This window comes from Cheilinus undulatus, linkage group 20 (genome assembly GCF_018320785.1).
Source record: "Cheilinus undulatus linkage group 20, ASM1832078v1, whole genome shotgun sequence".
Classification (NCBI taxonomy): domain Eukaryota; kingdom Metazoa; phylum Chordata; class Actinopteri; order Labriformes; family Labridae; genus Cheilinus; species Cheilinus undulatus.
Window position 1 is genome coordinate 14,137,395 of NC_054884.1, and position 16,754 is coordinate 14,154,148.

The following is a 16,754-nucleotide window of genomic DNA, read 5'->3' on the forward strand; positions in this document are numbered from 1 at the left end:
TTTGTGCTAGGAACCCTGACCCCACAACTGTGAGAGTTTGGAACTAAAACAAAACACTGTTACACCCCTAGTGCCCTCCATTTAAAACATGAAGAAAAAAACTATGGACAAAACAAGCACAAGAGGGCAAACAATAATTTGTTTTCATTCAAGAGATTAGATAAAACAAGAGGATAAAATCATAACTGAAACTGAAGCTTGATTAATTGCCCAGCATGACTCAATCACAAAGAAAAAGAACCAAAAAGACCAAAAAAAAGGCCATATTGAAGAAAAAGTGTCACTAATTACTGTGTTGCATTTCAGTTTTTCCCTCTTTTCATTTTCATCCCTCCTCTCTCCTCCCTCCTGTGAGGCTTTTTCCCCCTGGGGATGATGGGGGATGCAGCTGGATATAACTCCCCCCGCCCCCCCACCGCCACCCCCCACGCACACAACTTAACAAACACAAATCCACACACTTCCCGCTCTCTCCCTCTCCCTCTTCTCTCCTCGTCTATCTGACGAGAGGTAAACAGGGGAAGAGATCTCATTTGGTTCCTGAACTGTTGCAACGCTCAGTGCTGCCACTCTCTCTCTCTCTCTCTCTCTCTCTCACTCATGCACTCACCCAACACACAGGGGTCTTGGCAGCAAAAGATCCAGGACCGATCTGGACTCAGAGCTTCCACGGCAGACTGAGCACCTCTTTCAAAAGAAGAAAAAGAAAGAAGAGGAGGAGGTGATACAAGAGGAGTAAAGCGGAAAAGAGGAGCACGTCGTTTTGTGTTTGTGAAGCCCCCCTCCCCCTGGATCAAGCCCCCCAAGCTGATGATGGAGAACACATGAGGATGAGCGAGAGATCTGAGGGGGAAAATGCTGCTGAGTAAAGTTTGTGGATATTTCTAGAGGGAATTTTGAAGCCCTTTGAACTTTGGGGAAGAATCTCAGAGGAGGGTCGACCGCGCTGACTGCAAAGAGAAAAAGGTGAGAATGAGTTTCCGCAATAAATTCTCAGTGAACTTTGTTTATCTTCATTGTGCTTATTCAAAGGGAAATTTGACATTGATAAATGCCATTTTAAAAGGATGTGATCTTAAAGTTTTTTTGCAATCTTTCTGCTGATTTGAATGTTTAATTTTCTCTGTGTTGCTCTTTTAAATGTCAAAGTCTGCGTGGATCATGTCACACTGTGTTGTAACAGCCTTCAATAGTGATTCTGACTGACCTGTTTAAACGTCCCGTACCCTCTCTTCATTATTGATTCCATAAGTAATGCTGGGTCGATACATGCATCATCTGTTTAATCATACAGGCTTTAATCAATTTTCACAGTGAACATTCTGCAAGTGTTTTTGACAGCTAATGCATGCTCATATGTCGAGGTTGTGTGGTTTTACATCTCTGAAATGTAACCTTATTAATGCTGTCGTTGACATGCAATCATGAGTTCACTTAGCTTTTCCAAGCTTGAGATGAAAATAAACCCCCTCAGTCGTAGTTTTATGCGTGGCACTTTAACAAATCTTTTCTGTTCCTGCAGGTGGGACGTTGGACAGAAGGGCTCTCCTAGCAGCATGGCATCCACCATATTTTCCTCTTTCCACCTTTTCCTCTTCCTCTCCTTCCTCACACTTCCACTTGTCCTCACCCAGGACTCATCAGCCACCACGGTGGCGGTAGCAGAAGGCGACCCGTTCATCGCCCCTACGACACCTGTGAACCAGACATCTCCTAACAACATTGAGCCCACTCAGAACACTCCTCCAGAGACAGGGCTGTCCACTCCCACCAGTGGAGGAGACGCAGACGATGAGGATGTGCCTCCGGTCGGGGGGACACGTTGTCAGGGCTACTACGATGTCATGGGCCAGTGGGATCCACCGTTCAACTGCAACGCCGGCGTCTTTCTGTACTGCTGCGGTACCTGCTTCTACCGCTTCTGCTGCCAGTTCCGTCAGCAGCGGCTGGACCAGAGGATCTGCTCCAACTATGACACGCCCATCTGGGCCAACACTGGCAAGCCTGTGGCAACCATCACTGAGGGTCAGGACGACGGGGACCGGGATCGCACACACCTCATCGTCTACATTATCTGCGGCGTGGTGGCTATCATGGTGCTGGTGGGCATTTTCACCAAACTGGGCCTGGAGAAGAGCCGGGGAGGGAGCGGAGGAGGAGGCGCAGCAGGGGCGACGCACGCTGACCTTAACTCCAGGTGAGGAGATACGAGGTGTAAATGTGTGAGTGATGGAGAGTGAAGAGGAAGTCTTTATGTCAGTTTTGTGACAGTCTGTAGATTTATGTAACATATTAATAGAACTCACTGTTTGTTTGTCTCACTGTGAACATGATAGTATTAATGTCAGTTTGGTCTGGTGCATGCATGTTTGCATTTGTATTTGCATGAATTTCTTTTCAAAGGTATTACAGGGATGTGGTGGAATGGAATTTCTAAATTCTTCCTAAGGAGAGATTAAGAAAAGAGATTAACTTTCATGTACACTGCAGTGATTCCCACACATTGACAAAAGTTGGGTGGGCCACCCAGATAAATTTGAAGCCTCTGAGATTTTTTCACAATATTCATAAATAATCACAATATATGCATGCAAGTGAGACATCCCCTGGTGCAGTGGTTCTCAACTGCTGGATCGGGACTCAAAAGTGGGTCACAGAGCTGTTTGCAGCTGCTTTGGTGGCAAGAAGTCTATGAAGTACTGAAGTCTTCTAACCTGACAAGCCAGATGGATTTTTTTCACACATCCATCTGGGAAACCTCTCATACACAGCGTTTGGGAAAGGGCAGAGGCTTTGAAAGAAACTCAGAGGGTGTATGAACGTTCTGTCTGTCACATCTTTACAGGCCAATCAGAGAAACAACACGTAACGTAGCCGCTACCAAGATGCAAACTCCATGGAGAACTTCATAATGCAAACCTGTAGACATGTCAGCAAACAACTTTTGTCTTTTTGAAAAGATAACAACTCACTGCTGTTCTTTGTTGATCTTTTAACGAAGAAATGTCGTCAAGTTCTGATAAAACTTACACTTTAGCAGCATCCACGCTAATGTCTTCCGCCATATCTTCACTGGCCTTTTCTCGCTGCTTGCATACGTCACAACTCTGCCGCACCTGAAAGTGCTGCCCCTCGTTCCTGATTGGTCCCGTCACTTTCTAACTGGGCCCAAATGGTTCAGACGGGAGCTTTGCAAGATGGATTCGGCAGTGATAAACATGGAAACAGGTGTATCCATCTGCTGTTGGAGGTTAGAAGTCTTCAGCTAACATGTAGAATCAGAATATGCTTTATTGGCCAAGTATGCTTACGCAACTAGGCATTTGACTCTAGTTTTGAAAATGAATTAAACATTAAATACAAAAAACAATAAAGCTGAAAAAGTATTAAAAACTGAATTGTGCACTGATACTATATTTGAAAAAGGCTGCAAGAATGCTGACTAGACATGATCAAACACGCAACGGATGTGGGCATATTCAAATGAGGAAGATAAGATCATTTAAGAGAGTTGATTAGTCAACTTATGGGTATGAGTTGAGGCATTTTACCACAGAGAGCCATCTTACAGCATTTGAGTTAAAATGAATAGATTAATTACTTCCATCAACTGAGTGCAGAAAATACATAGAATTGAAATAGTAGTTATTTCAGTTAGATTAATTTGTACACATCTGCATATGAAGAGAGGTATTTTAACACAGAGATCCTTCTTACAGGAACTGAGTTTCAGTGAATAGATTAATTGCTTGCTGCATTTGAATGTGGATAATGGATAACATTAATAATCAGTACAAAAAATTATGTAATCCTAAATCAGTGCAGTATGTCGATTTGTAAAAGCAAATATTATATGTGAAGATTTCACCGCAGAGAGCCTTCTTACAGCAATTAAGCAAAAGTGAATGGATTTATGACTCCAAGCAACTAAGTAGAGTAAGAAGATTGAATAAAGTTAGAAATTAGTACTAAAAGAAGATTATTAGTGCAAATATACAGATGAAGTGAGGCATTTTACCGCAGAGAGCTTTCTTACAGCATTCTAGCTACGGTTAATGAGTTACTTGCTTGCAGCATTTGAGGGTGGTAAAAAGATTAAATAAGTAATTGGCAGCTTAACAATTAATGACTGCAAATGTGCTCATGAAGTGAGGCATTTTATCGCAAAGAGCCTTTCTTACAGGCTTTTGAGTTACAGTGAATCGAGTAATGACTTGCAGCCACTGAGTACCTTAAATAGATTAAATAAAGTCAGTTTTAAGTATGGTAAGTAGATATACCAGGGAAAATGTATATGAGGTGAGGCATTTTACCACAGAGAGCCTTTGTACAGGATTTGTGTATGGTAAATAGATTAAAGTAGTTAATAATATGTAGATATGTGTAGATTAAAGTCCAATAGCCATGCATTTTACTCTACTCTGTTTTTCTGTGATAATGGGTATATATTTAAACACACAGCTCCTTTTCTTGGGATGTCAACGCTGCCTTTACCATGATAACAATGGAACTCCTCAAAACCACTGGAAAATTGTCAAAATTGGTACATTATCAAAGCAAAGTGGGGTAAAATGTGTTTGTTTTGTCTCTTTTCTTTATTCACTGACAGGTGTTGTTCTAGCTAAGGTCCAAACTTCCAAATTCTTCATTAGACTAATATGTTTGGTTGAAAATAATCAGATATTCTAGATGCGATTTGTGATTAAAAAGACAGTGACAGTCTTGAAGCTACAGCAGTGGGGCACCACTTCACTAGAGCATCCCTTCCATAAATGCATCAATTAAGGTGCAATGTCTCATGTTAAGGATCAAGCTTTAGATGCTGTTGTTTTCAACATTTTCTGCCAATATCATCCTGTACTTCTGCAGTACCTCCATACAGTATCTCCCCAACACTAAGCCTTCATACATGTAGCTCACCTGCTGTGATCAGAGTGAAGCATTTCAAAAGGTGAGTGATGGTATTTGAGTGTCTTTTAAAATATACTGTTGATCAGAAGCGGTGCCTGCTGAAGCAGCCAATCCTGCAAAGAAACATTGCTCTGTCTTATACACAGACATGAACATCTTGCATATTTAGCTGTGCTTTTAGAATTTGCACATTGTCACTTCACTTCTGTAGGCTGAGAAAACTACACGATAACAAATTTAACTTAATTTTTTGCAGCACTTTAAGGGATAATGCATTCCAAAGTAATGCACAGGTGTACTTTAAAACCTTTTTGGTTTCCTTTGACATCCTGGGAGTGTGGATTTAGATGTAAGCATACTCTATAGAGACAAAAATAACTGGGTATGCTTTGTATACTCATGTATATCTGGCATTACACCACTGCTGTTAATGAATTCAGTCACAAGAGCAGAAAAAACTAAACATTCAGAAAGAGGCAGGTCAGATGACCATCTCTCTATCATTCTGTGGGAACCACTGCATTGTTTCACAACTTCCTAAGCTAGAATTTCCAACATCCATCCCTTAATGTGAATCCATATGTGTGGTCATACAAACGTCTGCATGTGTGCATGCTTCCTGCATGTGTATGAATGAATCCAGAAGCCTTTCTAACAGCACACACCCACATGTGATCATTCATACCTCACATAACTTTACTTTTAGAGCCAAGCTAATCCAAAATAATAACTGAAGTATTTGTCCGATTTTTCAAATCAGAAAATTGGAGTCAAAGAAGAAGGAATGTCTGTTTAGCTGAGAGAAATTAGGCTACATTTTTTAATAATAATATATTTTGCACAATATTTAAAGAAAAAGGTGGTTAGCTGTCTAAAATATGAGTCAAGTCATTCTCTGAGTAAATGATCAGTGTATTTAATGGCAAATTGATTTTATTTTGAAATGGGAAACCTAAAATCAATAAAGTTACTGTTTAAAAATATGAAAGCATGAATGAAAAAATGGCCTTGGCTCTTTCAGGCAGTAAAAGTCAAAGTTTTTTGTGTCTGTTGTTTTTCATTTTATGTTCATAGTTTTTTTGGTTTGTTTTCCAAAAAGAAATTGATACATGACAATTTTTTTTTTAATCTCATCAATGTTATGTTCAGATCAACAAAAACATAAAAAATTGGTTGCATTCTTTTTTAACAACACCTGCATCAGGTCACATAACTTACCTTCATTTTTGGGATCAGAACATATAAATGATTGAAAAAAAAAACACTATTATTTTTTGGAAAACAAATTACACAAACATAATCAGAAAGCAAAAAAACAACACACTGAAAATGAAGAAAAGTTTGTTTTCATTTTGTTTCCAATTAAAAACTGGGCAGCCCTAAAGAGCCAGTGGCACATTTTTCTCCATATTTTTCTTTCCTATTTTTAAACGGTGATTCTTAAACAACTCATTTCTTGACTTTTGGATTTCTAATGTCAAAATAAAAATCTGGTGTTCATAAAATCCGCTGTTGTTTCACACTTTTATTTTGCCTTTGCTCTTTTTTTTTAACATGTTTCTAATTTTTCCTTTTTTGTTTCCATTTCTTTGTGCCTGTTTCTTTTTTCTTTCAATTTTTTCTTTTTCATTAATTTTGTATTGAAACTTCATTTTTTTGTATCATTTACTTTGCATGTAAGCATGACTTATATTTGAAATAAAAAAATGCAAAAAGAAAAAATTGACCAAACCATTTTTTTCTGCATTCGGTGTTAATCTGAAATATTTGTGCTTCTTTCCAAACATTTCTTTTTTTCAGTCACTGCCTCCTCTTTAAAGGGTTTTGATGAGGACTTATCCAACTACCTCTCACCTTTTCTTTTTTTTCTTTTTTTTTTTTTTGAAATTTTTAATCTTTTTTTCTAGTAATGGTGACTCTTATTCTCATGCAGAGAAGACATTTAGCATGTTCAGCGTGGTTCACATGTTCACACATATCTGGGCTCAATCTGCAGTCCAGGGTTCAATGCGTTCGCCTCAGGAAATCATTACAGCAAACGGTGCACAGCTTGAGCTCAAATCTGCCCGCTTTCATCCCAAACTATCTAACCCGGCTCTCCTCGCTATATTCTCTATCAGGAGCTAATTCTTCTTATCTCTGCAAGCTTCTTGTTTTTGATCTGATTTTCTTCCTCAAAATCTGCAATGCTAAGTTTCTTTGTCACATTACTCTGCCTTCATCTTCATCTCCCCCATCCTACATCCTCCAGCTATCATCCATCCTCTTCCTCTTTCCTTCCATCTCTTCTCTCCTGCTAAAAACTCTTTATTTTCCTCTCTTCAGTACCTTTCTTCTTCCTTCCTCTTCTTCCTTCCTCTATCAGGTGATTTCACCTTATTTGACAAAGTGGACATGCACACCCTCCCATCAACCTGAGCGCCAAAACTCATTCAGCGGCTAACGCACAGTCAGGATTAATATTTCCTGCAGGGCAGCACCTCACGGAAATAGAAACACCCCAGCTGCATAAACACCCTCCATCCCTCCTCGAGCCCATCTCAACAGATTACCGCTCCTCCTTGTGATTAAACAAATTTCACCAAGATTACAGCTTTACCGTTTCTGGACTGCTTTTCCTGCACGACCATTTAGCTATTAGCCCGCTGACACAAATCCCCGGTCCACAAGTGTACATGCAAGTAAGACCACATGTACTGTGCACGTCTCTGAAGGTGAAAAGCATGAAAATGAACATGTGCAAACCCACTTTGGAGTATGTCAAAGCACAGATGCAAACCTTTACACTTTGCCATGCATCTGATTTATTTTTACTCCTCATTTTTCCTTTTGCATCTTATTTTCTTTGTTGAGCATCCTGCAAGAAAACTGATTATAACACTATGAAGTCCAGTTCTCTTGAAGCAGCTCCAAAATGGTCCACCATTCTGAGTCCACTCTCTCCTACACGGGCCTTCTCATACACAAATGAAGCCCATCCAGTACAATAAGCAGCCATCTCCTGCAAAAAGCTGTAATTCCAAAAGCATCCACTGGAGGCAAGCTCCAAAAACAAGGATTTCCCATTAGGCCCTATTTTATAATGTCTATTTTTACAGCAGAAATGAACATGTGTTCAAAATAGCACTTTTTTCTTTTACATTGGTACACACAGAACCATGGGCTTAAATTGTTTATAACTCATCAATTTTGATCTAATTCTATTTTATCTTATTTTTTTTTATTTTCCCCAGGGGGATTTATCAAAGAACAGATAGCAAGGCAGAGCAAAGTAGACTTTAGCATGTGTAGGGCTGAGACACTATCAGAAAAATGATTAGTTATATTACCTGTAACTATCCTGATGAAATCTGCAGGATGTTGGAGGTAAAGGTGGATGGACAAGGTCACTGTTGCTCTTTAGTTCCAACAGACAAAGTTTCCCAGGTTCATCTGCCAAGTCTGACATGATTTTTGCTGCAGTGGTAGCCAAACCTGAGAGGGGTCTGGCTGCAGACCATACATTGCCATAACTTGGCAGTTCAGCCTATTTCTAGTTTTACATTTTTTTGGCAGCTACATTCATGAAATAATCACATTCCAAACATAACAGTCCAAGCAATATTTCATAAATAAAACACAAAAAGGTCAGAGGTCTTATCTGTGTCTAAATTATGTATAGACCCATTTTAGAAGTAGTTATATGTAAAATGGCTCGCTTTAGTGTTGTTAGCTCAAGTTAAAGCTAACATAGTTAATTAGCATTACTACCTAAGCTAATGTAGGTAAGTTAGCCTTAGCAATGTGAGCTTTATCAAACATAGCTATGCAGATATTGTAGATACATTAGCTCACAAAGCTGCTTTGTGAGCTTAGCTTTAGCTATGTTAGCTATGTAGCTCTATCTTCATCTAGCTTACATAGCTACACTACACTAAGCTACACTAGCTGCATTAAAACCTTTCCAGGAAGGACAACCTTTTTTCCTGTAAGCAGACTGTTCACTGGGCTTTATTAAACATTTTGTAGTTAGGTTTTGCAGGTCAGGTTTTAAACTTTTAACTTTGGTATCATAACCTCACCTTTAACCTGACACGCCAAATGGATTTGTTTCACACATCCATCTGGAAAACTTTCGATATACAGAGTTTAGGAACAGGCAGAGCCTTTGAAAAAACTCTAAGTGTGCTTGGATGAACGTTCTGTCTGTCACATCTTTACGGGCCAAACAGAGCAATAAAACATGTGACATCCTTACAGCTACCGAGGAATAAACTCCATATAGAACTGCATAACGCGAACCATGGCGACTATAAACATATCAGTACACGACTTTTGTCATTTTTGAAAAGAAAACAACTCACTGCTGTTCTTTAGGTTGACTATGCTAACAAACATATTCATCATTTGGACATAAATGAGGCTGAACTGCCTTAGAAAAGAATCCTTTACAGCAACACAGTTTTAAACTTGTTTTTCTCAAGATGTGTTTATCATTCTAAAATCACAAAATAACTCACTGGAGATCATTCATTTTTACTTCTGTGACCTAAAAAGGGCAGAAACAGTCTGATATTTCTGTACTAGTTACATAACACAGGTATGCTTAGCATAGAGTAAAAGTTCACAATTGGCACTCTTCGTTTTTTAAGTGCACAAAAGTAGAATGTGGGGCACCCACAAGATTTATGTTTGAAAATGCAGAAAATGTTCATATTTAATGAAGTATTTCTTATACTGCAGAGTGTGAATAAACACTAAGAAGTAAAATAAAAATGACTTATTCTTTTTCAGTATGACCACAAAAATGAAATGTTGTGATCAGCAGAATCAAATAATTAACTACATACAACTTAATTTAGCATTAATTAACTGTAAACCTCAGCATCAACTTTGTTTTTACCACTCAAAGATTCAGGAAATTTGAGAAAACACTCAGTGCTTAAGCTCTGTAAGCCACCCCCTTGTTCTGCAAGGCTGTATGAGAAATTAATTATAAATAAATAAAATGATAGTACAAGGCAGACCAAATACAAGTAGAAGCAGCTGAGGCATTGGTTTGTAATGAAGTCCAAAGCTTAAAGAGTCTTGCTTGGGTGGGGGGTTTATTTTTATACGGAGGGAAAGGGTTAGGGTCAGGCTAAGAGTTATAAGGAACTTTACATCATTAATAGTGTGACTTGGCTGGCCAAATGGTGGGTTTGTGAAAGCCTTTTTTTGCCAGGATAACTGCTCATCTCTGCTCCACTTCTCTGCCTGTTGTTATACTGATCAAAAGTTAAATTGAAGATTGCATTTCCAGCATGGAAATGGCCAACTCTGGGTTTGGAGCCCTTCTTCAGAAACCAATGGGTGATACTGACCACAGGTCCATGTTTTATAGTCTATGGTCCACTTTACGTTAGCATGCAGAGCTAATCTTCATCCTACAAAGGCAATGCACAGCGCCGCCTGAGGTCAAACGTGCCACGTCTAATGAAATGTTCAGCTGGAGGGAGGGCTGGATTTAAACTCAAAGAGTAAACAAACACCATTGACCTTCATGATTGTGCACACACCACACATATACATGCACCACAGTGATTTATAGTTCAATTAACAACAAGAATGATAGTGGTGGCATTTAGGTTGCGTGAGCACGGATCAGCCCACAGTGAGAGGTCAGGATAGCCGGGGGGGAGACGACATGAGCCTGTGATACAAAGTCCACCAAACACAAGTGTGAGAGGCCAAGGACCAACACGGTGGCGGCAGAGGTCACATGGTTCAAACCAAGCATGTGTGTATGTGAGGGCAGTCATGCGAGAGTTAATGTGCATGTATGTATATGACCCTTCACTCTAGATGCGGTCAAAATGAAAACCTCATATCTCCATTTATATTAAAATTAATAAAATACGAGATCCAATCCAAACTTCTGATCAAAATAAAAGAAGAAGAGTTTTGGTCTAGATTAAGTTTTCCTTATAGTTGGAATGACAGAGCTCTCTTGGAGATACAAGGTTTCCATCTGACATGAACACGAAACCATGCATGTAGATCTATATGTTTGACTGCTGTGCATGTTATCTTCACTGTGTTTGTGTTTATGTGTGCACTGCTGTGCGCTTCACCCATCATGTTACATAATGAAGGACAGTGTCACTTAAAAGGGTTTCACTGCCATGTCCTGATTTAAGGCAGACAGATAAGCAACACTCAATACAGTGTGGGTAAACATATGGACTGTAACTGCACGCAAAGGTTGGGATCGCTTTCCACTCGCCATCAGACTTTCCGTGTGACACAACATGATATGCTGTCATGCAAGGATTTCAGAGGCACACAAGCCTGTTGCTTCTTTGGAAAGTGGAAGAATCAAAAAGAATAATTTCAGGTGTGGGATGTCCCTTTGGCAGTTGCCTTTTTGATGGTTCTTTAAGCCATTTTGATGTTTTATTATAAAAAGAGAAAATCTTGATCCTTCATAGGGACATTCATTTATTTTGTCATTTGATGATTTGATAGAAGTGTTTAAGTATTCATCAGAGTTTCTAGGGTTCTTCATTGTTAAATTATACATCAGAGCTGCTGGTGCTAACACACTTGTGTACACTTTCCTCAAAGTCTGGTTCTTTTGACGGGTGTATGAACAAACAAATCCACTTGTCTCTTCAAAAACCATCATACAGTGCCTATAAAAAAAGATTCACCCCTTTGGATGTTTTACCATTTTATTGATTTTATAAATTAATCATGGTTAATACAATTTGGCTTCAATTAAATGAAAACATGTCATGTAAAATAAGTGACTGAATAAATATTCACCCCTTCAAGTCAAAATTTAGTACATGCACCTTTGACTGCAATCACAGCAATGAGTCTGTGTTGAAAGGTCTCAGTCAGGCTCAAACATCTGGACAATTAAATTTTACTCCCTCCTTCAAAAACCGCCCAAGCTCTGTCAAGTTGCACAGGAATCTTGCATGAACAGCCCTTTTCAAGTCCAGCCAAAAATTCTCTATTGGATAGAGGTCTGGGCTTTGACTCGGCCACTGCAGAACATTCACCTTGTTGTCTTTAAACCATTTCTGTTGAGCTTTCGCTACTTGGTTCTGGTAGTTCTCTAGCAGACGGACTAAGGCCCCATCTACACGGAGACGAATTCAGGAGTATATGCAAATGTTCTTTGTCATATCGCATTTCATCCACATGGAAATGGCATTTTAGGAGGCCATAAACGCTACTTTTTGAAACCAGGTCCCAGAGTAAACATATCTGTAAACGCTTACTGTTTCATCTTCGTGTAGACAGCCAACTGCATCTTTCTTGAAACGATTTCGTCATACATAGCATAGCCCACTTAAGCCACATCCGCGAGTCAAACCAAAACAACAATGGCGGGTTACAGGGTTGTGTTCATGCTGCAGATGCTACTGAGCTTATTATGGCTTTTCAGCAAAATCTGATGCTCCTTTACCACCACTGAGAACAGCATACACCAGATGTTCTTAAATCCACCGCAGAGAACAACCAGAAAGGCAACCAGGAGACAGTTTTGGGCAGTTTCTCAAAATGTCTTCTTTTTTAGGGCATTTACAGCCTTACAGCGCTGCTTACAGGCTTGGCACATACACTACAGCATTTTCAGTGGTTCCGTGCTTATGCAGACATTTCCTGAAACGATCCCATGTTTATGGAAAACTTTTTCAAAATGAAGCAGAAATATATCGTTTTTGTCTCCATGTGGACAGGGCCTAAGATTTTCCTCCAGGAATTCCCATTTCCAGGAAGTTTGGAACTATTCAGAACAGTGTTGGCGACTTTAATGCATTATGCGCTCCCTCCGTTAGCCGCCGTTGACCCTGCTCTGCAATTTCACGTGGTCTTCCGTTTCATGGCTGCGATGCTGTTATTCCTAAACACTTCCACTTTCTAATAATATTACTTACAGTTGACAGTGGAATATCCATCAGGGATGAAATTACACGGTGGAATCCATCACAGTACTACGCTTGAAGTCACTGTGCTCTTTAGATACACCCATCTTGTATGACAAAGGTTGCAAATGGAGACTGCATGGCTACGCGCATGTTGTTATACACCTATGGAAACGAGTCTGACTGAAACACCTAAATTCAACAATTAACACACTTTTGTCCATATCGTATATGTTGGATGGAAAACAAAGTGCCTAGTACTAGAACTGAGTAGAGTCGAGCCAAGTTGAGCTGGTAATACATGTTGAAACACACCATGTGAGGCCCTTGGAAGATAGAGCAAAAGGTCTCAGTACCAAAAAGCGTTTTACAAAGAAGTCAAAAATCTGCCACAAAAAGCATGTAAAGAGCTCCTTTTCCTTTGTAATTTTGCGCTCCTTGACATGGGGTTCCTCCAGGGGGAGCTTATTTGAAGGCTTAAATTAAACATTAGAAAACTGGTTTAATCATTACAGACATTAAAGACTAGCTCTGAGAGTTACTCTCTGATGAATTGAAGAGCTTTAAAAATGTGTAAGTTTATGCACCTGATGTTTTATAAATACAGTTCACCTTTTAAGTAGGTTATAAATAGTCAGAAAAGACATAAAGGACATTGTTTTTAGTTACTGGTTTTTCTTCATCTTTTCTTGATTCCCCAAATATATTATACACCGTTAATGTTTTTATGTAACCTTGTACTAGTATAACCCCGCATTCTCTTTAATGTACATTACACATGTTGGAGCATTCCCACACTCATCAAAAAGTCAAGAATACACACATCTATGCAGCTGTCTTGTTTCTCTGATGAGCCCCATCTCTTTGTCGCTGTTCATTTCTTTGTGACTTCCCCTCGCTTTTTAGAGGAGAGGGAAACACGACTCTCCAGGCAGGAAGAAAATCAAACCAGTGTGAGCCCTAAATATCCGCCATGTGAGAAAACACATTTGTACTAAGAAGTGAAAAAGGACAGAAGTTTTTTGTCGAGTTTCCTTAAAGTTTCATCCTCTTCTGCTCCACTTTCTCGGCACTGCTCCATCTTTCCTGCCTTCTCATTAGCTCTGGGGTAGAGCTGTCACTCCCTATCACCTCTCACCTGTCACTAATGTGGGTGAGAGCATGTCTGCATGCATGTTTACTTGTGGGGAAAAAAAGTGTGCACAAGTATGCACATATGCGAGCACTGCCACGGTTCCTCCCAATGTGGAGGGACATATAAGCTGACAGCTTCGTGTCTGTATCAGATGTGACAATTTTTGCCTCCCAGCTGCTTTACCTTCTTCTCATCTTCGTTAACTTGCTCCCCAAAGTCCCGCAGGCTTCGCTTGGCCCCAACACATACTTTAATGTGGGTCAGCGCCTACTGACTTAAGGGTTTGTCTGTGCAATGTCTCCGTTTCTGTTGGTCTGTTTATCTGGGTGAAGCTAAAATGGTTGACATCAGAAAACTTGAAAGATTTGCAGCTTCTTATCTCTTCTACCTTGAGGGTGGCATTTCCATTTTTAATGTTGTCTAAAAAAATTATTCCCACAAGAAATTTTTGTCTGTCATACTTAAAACAGTCAAAATTAAAGTTCATAGCACCAGCAGACTCACAGCCCCTGTAGCTTCATTTTAAACTTCTCCCAAAAATCTAATGGGCCATCTGTCTGCAGCTTCAAAAAGACATGAAAAACAACCCAGAAAACTATGTAAGCTTCTTGAAAACTTTTAATTCAGCACTAGACTGCATTTCTCCCATTTTAAGCCGGCTGAATAGAGAAAAAGATTTTGCAGCCTTCCAGAAAGGCTAAAAGTTAGCTTGTTAGTACGAAAACAAAACCCCTCAAAAAAATATCAGCATCAAAAAGCTGAAAGACACCCCCTACTCCTGAAGGAGGAGATATTCTGCATAGAAGTACTCCTTTCAAACTTAATGTGGCAGAGAAAAAGACAAAACAAATACCGACCTCTGTGCTTCAGGGAGACTCAACAAGTTAGCTTGTTAGCATGGAAACACACCAGCTGCCGGCATCGAACAAATGAATAACAAAAGCAACCGAATAGAGTTGAGGACGTCTTCACTGGAACATATAAATAACCCCAGAACTGCATAGTATTCTTCTGACACAATTAAAGAATAAATAATTAAGCCTAGCCTACATGCTAAAGAGGGAAAACTGCAAGTATAGCACATCAGCTAACACCGTCTTTTATTTGTCTCCAAACAGGAAGAGAAAGACAAAAAACACCCTATGTTGACCTTTGTGCTGTAGTGAACACAAATTAACTTGTTAGCAGGAAAACTGCTTAAGATTTTGCCAGCTGAGAACAACAAAACTACCAAACAAAGTTGAAGACTGCTTAATAACAGGTAAATTATGGTAGAAGTAGACTGAATCATTTGGTAGAAGGGAAAAAATAAAGAGAGAGGCATTCCTAACCTCAATGATTAAGAGCAAAAACAACAGGCTAGCTTGTTAGCATGTAAACAAAGGCAAATATGTGCTATAGATGGAAAGGCGGGGGGAAAAAAGCCAAAAGAAAGTAAATTAAAGAAATTTTCTGGTGTGGCGGTAGAGTGGTTTAAGGCGCTACCCATGTATGCGGGCAGCTAGGGTTCAAATGCAGCCTTTGGCCCTTTACCGCATGTCTCTCCCCACTCTCTTCCCTGTTTCCGAGTCCATCCACTTTCCTTCCTCTATCAAGTAAAGGCATAAAGAGGCCCAAAATAAATCTTAAAAAAAACCTTTTCTTTTATATTCAAAAGTGGCAAAGAGGGAAAAACCAACCATTGTGCTGAATGAAATACACAACAGGTTAGCTTGCTTGCATGACATCTAAACAAGATGCTGCCTTCAGCTAACAGCAGAAAATTAACTTATGGTAACTTTGTGTGAAATAGTTTATGTTATTAAAGGAAAACAGTAGGAGTGTTATGGTTCACAAAGGTCACTGTTCAGTTTGAACCTCAGTTTTTGAGCCATGGTCCAGTGCGGGGTGGATTCATTGATAAAAGATGAACATTAAGATTTATAATTCTGTGTTTTTCTAATTTAACATTATTTTTCAAACTAGCATAAGTGCATCTTTTAGTTTGTTCTGTCTATTATTTAGAACTATCTGTGATAGTTAGTACAGCCTGCGATGTATTAAACATGAGATAAAAAAAAGAGCAGAGCAGTAAACAGCCTAATATATCCTGATTTAAAAATTAGAAATAAATACAAATTAATATGCAGATTAAAATATGTGCTTTTTAGAGCAATATATCATAACTATGGAGTGGTTACTTGTTCAAAATCCTGACTCGTTTTCATCACTGACTACAGACTAACTTGCATAAATACAAGAAGGGATGTCGCAATGGAGTCTGAGCAGAGTGCTTGAATACTTGCTTATAGCTGCTGCTCTCGACTCCTGCAGGTCTGTGCATTGGCTTTAAAATGTAATAATGATAATACCTCCAACCCTTTCCGCTGTCACAAATGGAGGCTTTTTAGAAACAGCGCAGGGATAAGGAGAGGAAGAGAAGCCCAAGTGCTTTCCTCTTCATGTGCTTTGTTTCACCAGCTTCTTCTTCTTCTTTGTTGGTTGTTTAATAATGGTAAGCAAACACTTACAAACAAGACTGCCACCTGTATTGGTGGTAAATACGGTCATATTTCTTTCCCCCTTTTTAATGGTTCGGATGCATTCGTCATGTTACCACATGCACCAAACCAAGACCCTCGATCCGTCACAGTTCCTGACAAGTACAAATGCCATTAGACTCCTAGAAAAAAAGGGTTAGGCATTGAAACTGGGGCTGGCCTTATTGTCCACACAAAAATTTGTCAGGAGCCAAGATGACATGCAATTTAAAAAACAGAGCAGTCTTGTTTGCAAATGTTACTTCCCTACAATGTCACAACTGGCAAAAA

The 16,754-nt window shown here is 39.4% G+C and overlaps 1 protein-coding gene across 1 annotated transcript in view; it reads left to right on the forward strand.

The window, feature by feature from the left end:
* The first annotated feature begins 822 nt into the window (after nt 1–822).
* Nucleotides 823–16,754, forward strand: part of shisa8b (shisa family member 8b) — a 58,681-nt gene continuing 42,749 nt past the window's right edge. Inside the window, exons 1-2 of the mRNA XM_041816528.1 lie at nt 823–966; nt 1,523–2,197. Coding sequence (XP_041672462.1) covers nt 1,557–2,197 — 641 coding nt within the window. The 5' untranslated portion in view covers nt 823–966; nt 1,523–1,556. The remainder of the gene's footprint in view (nt 967–1,522; nt 2,198–16,754) is intronic.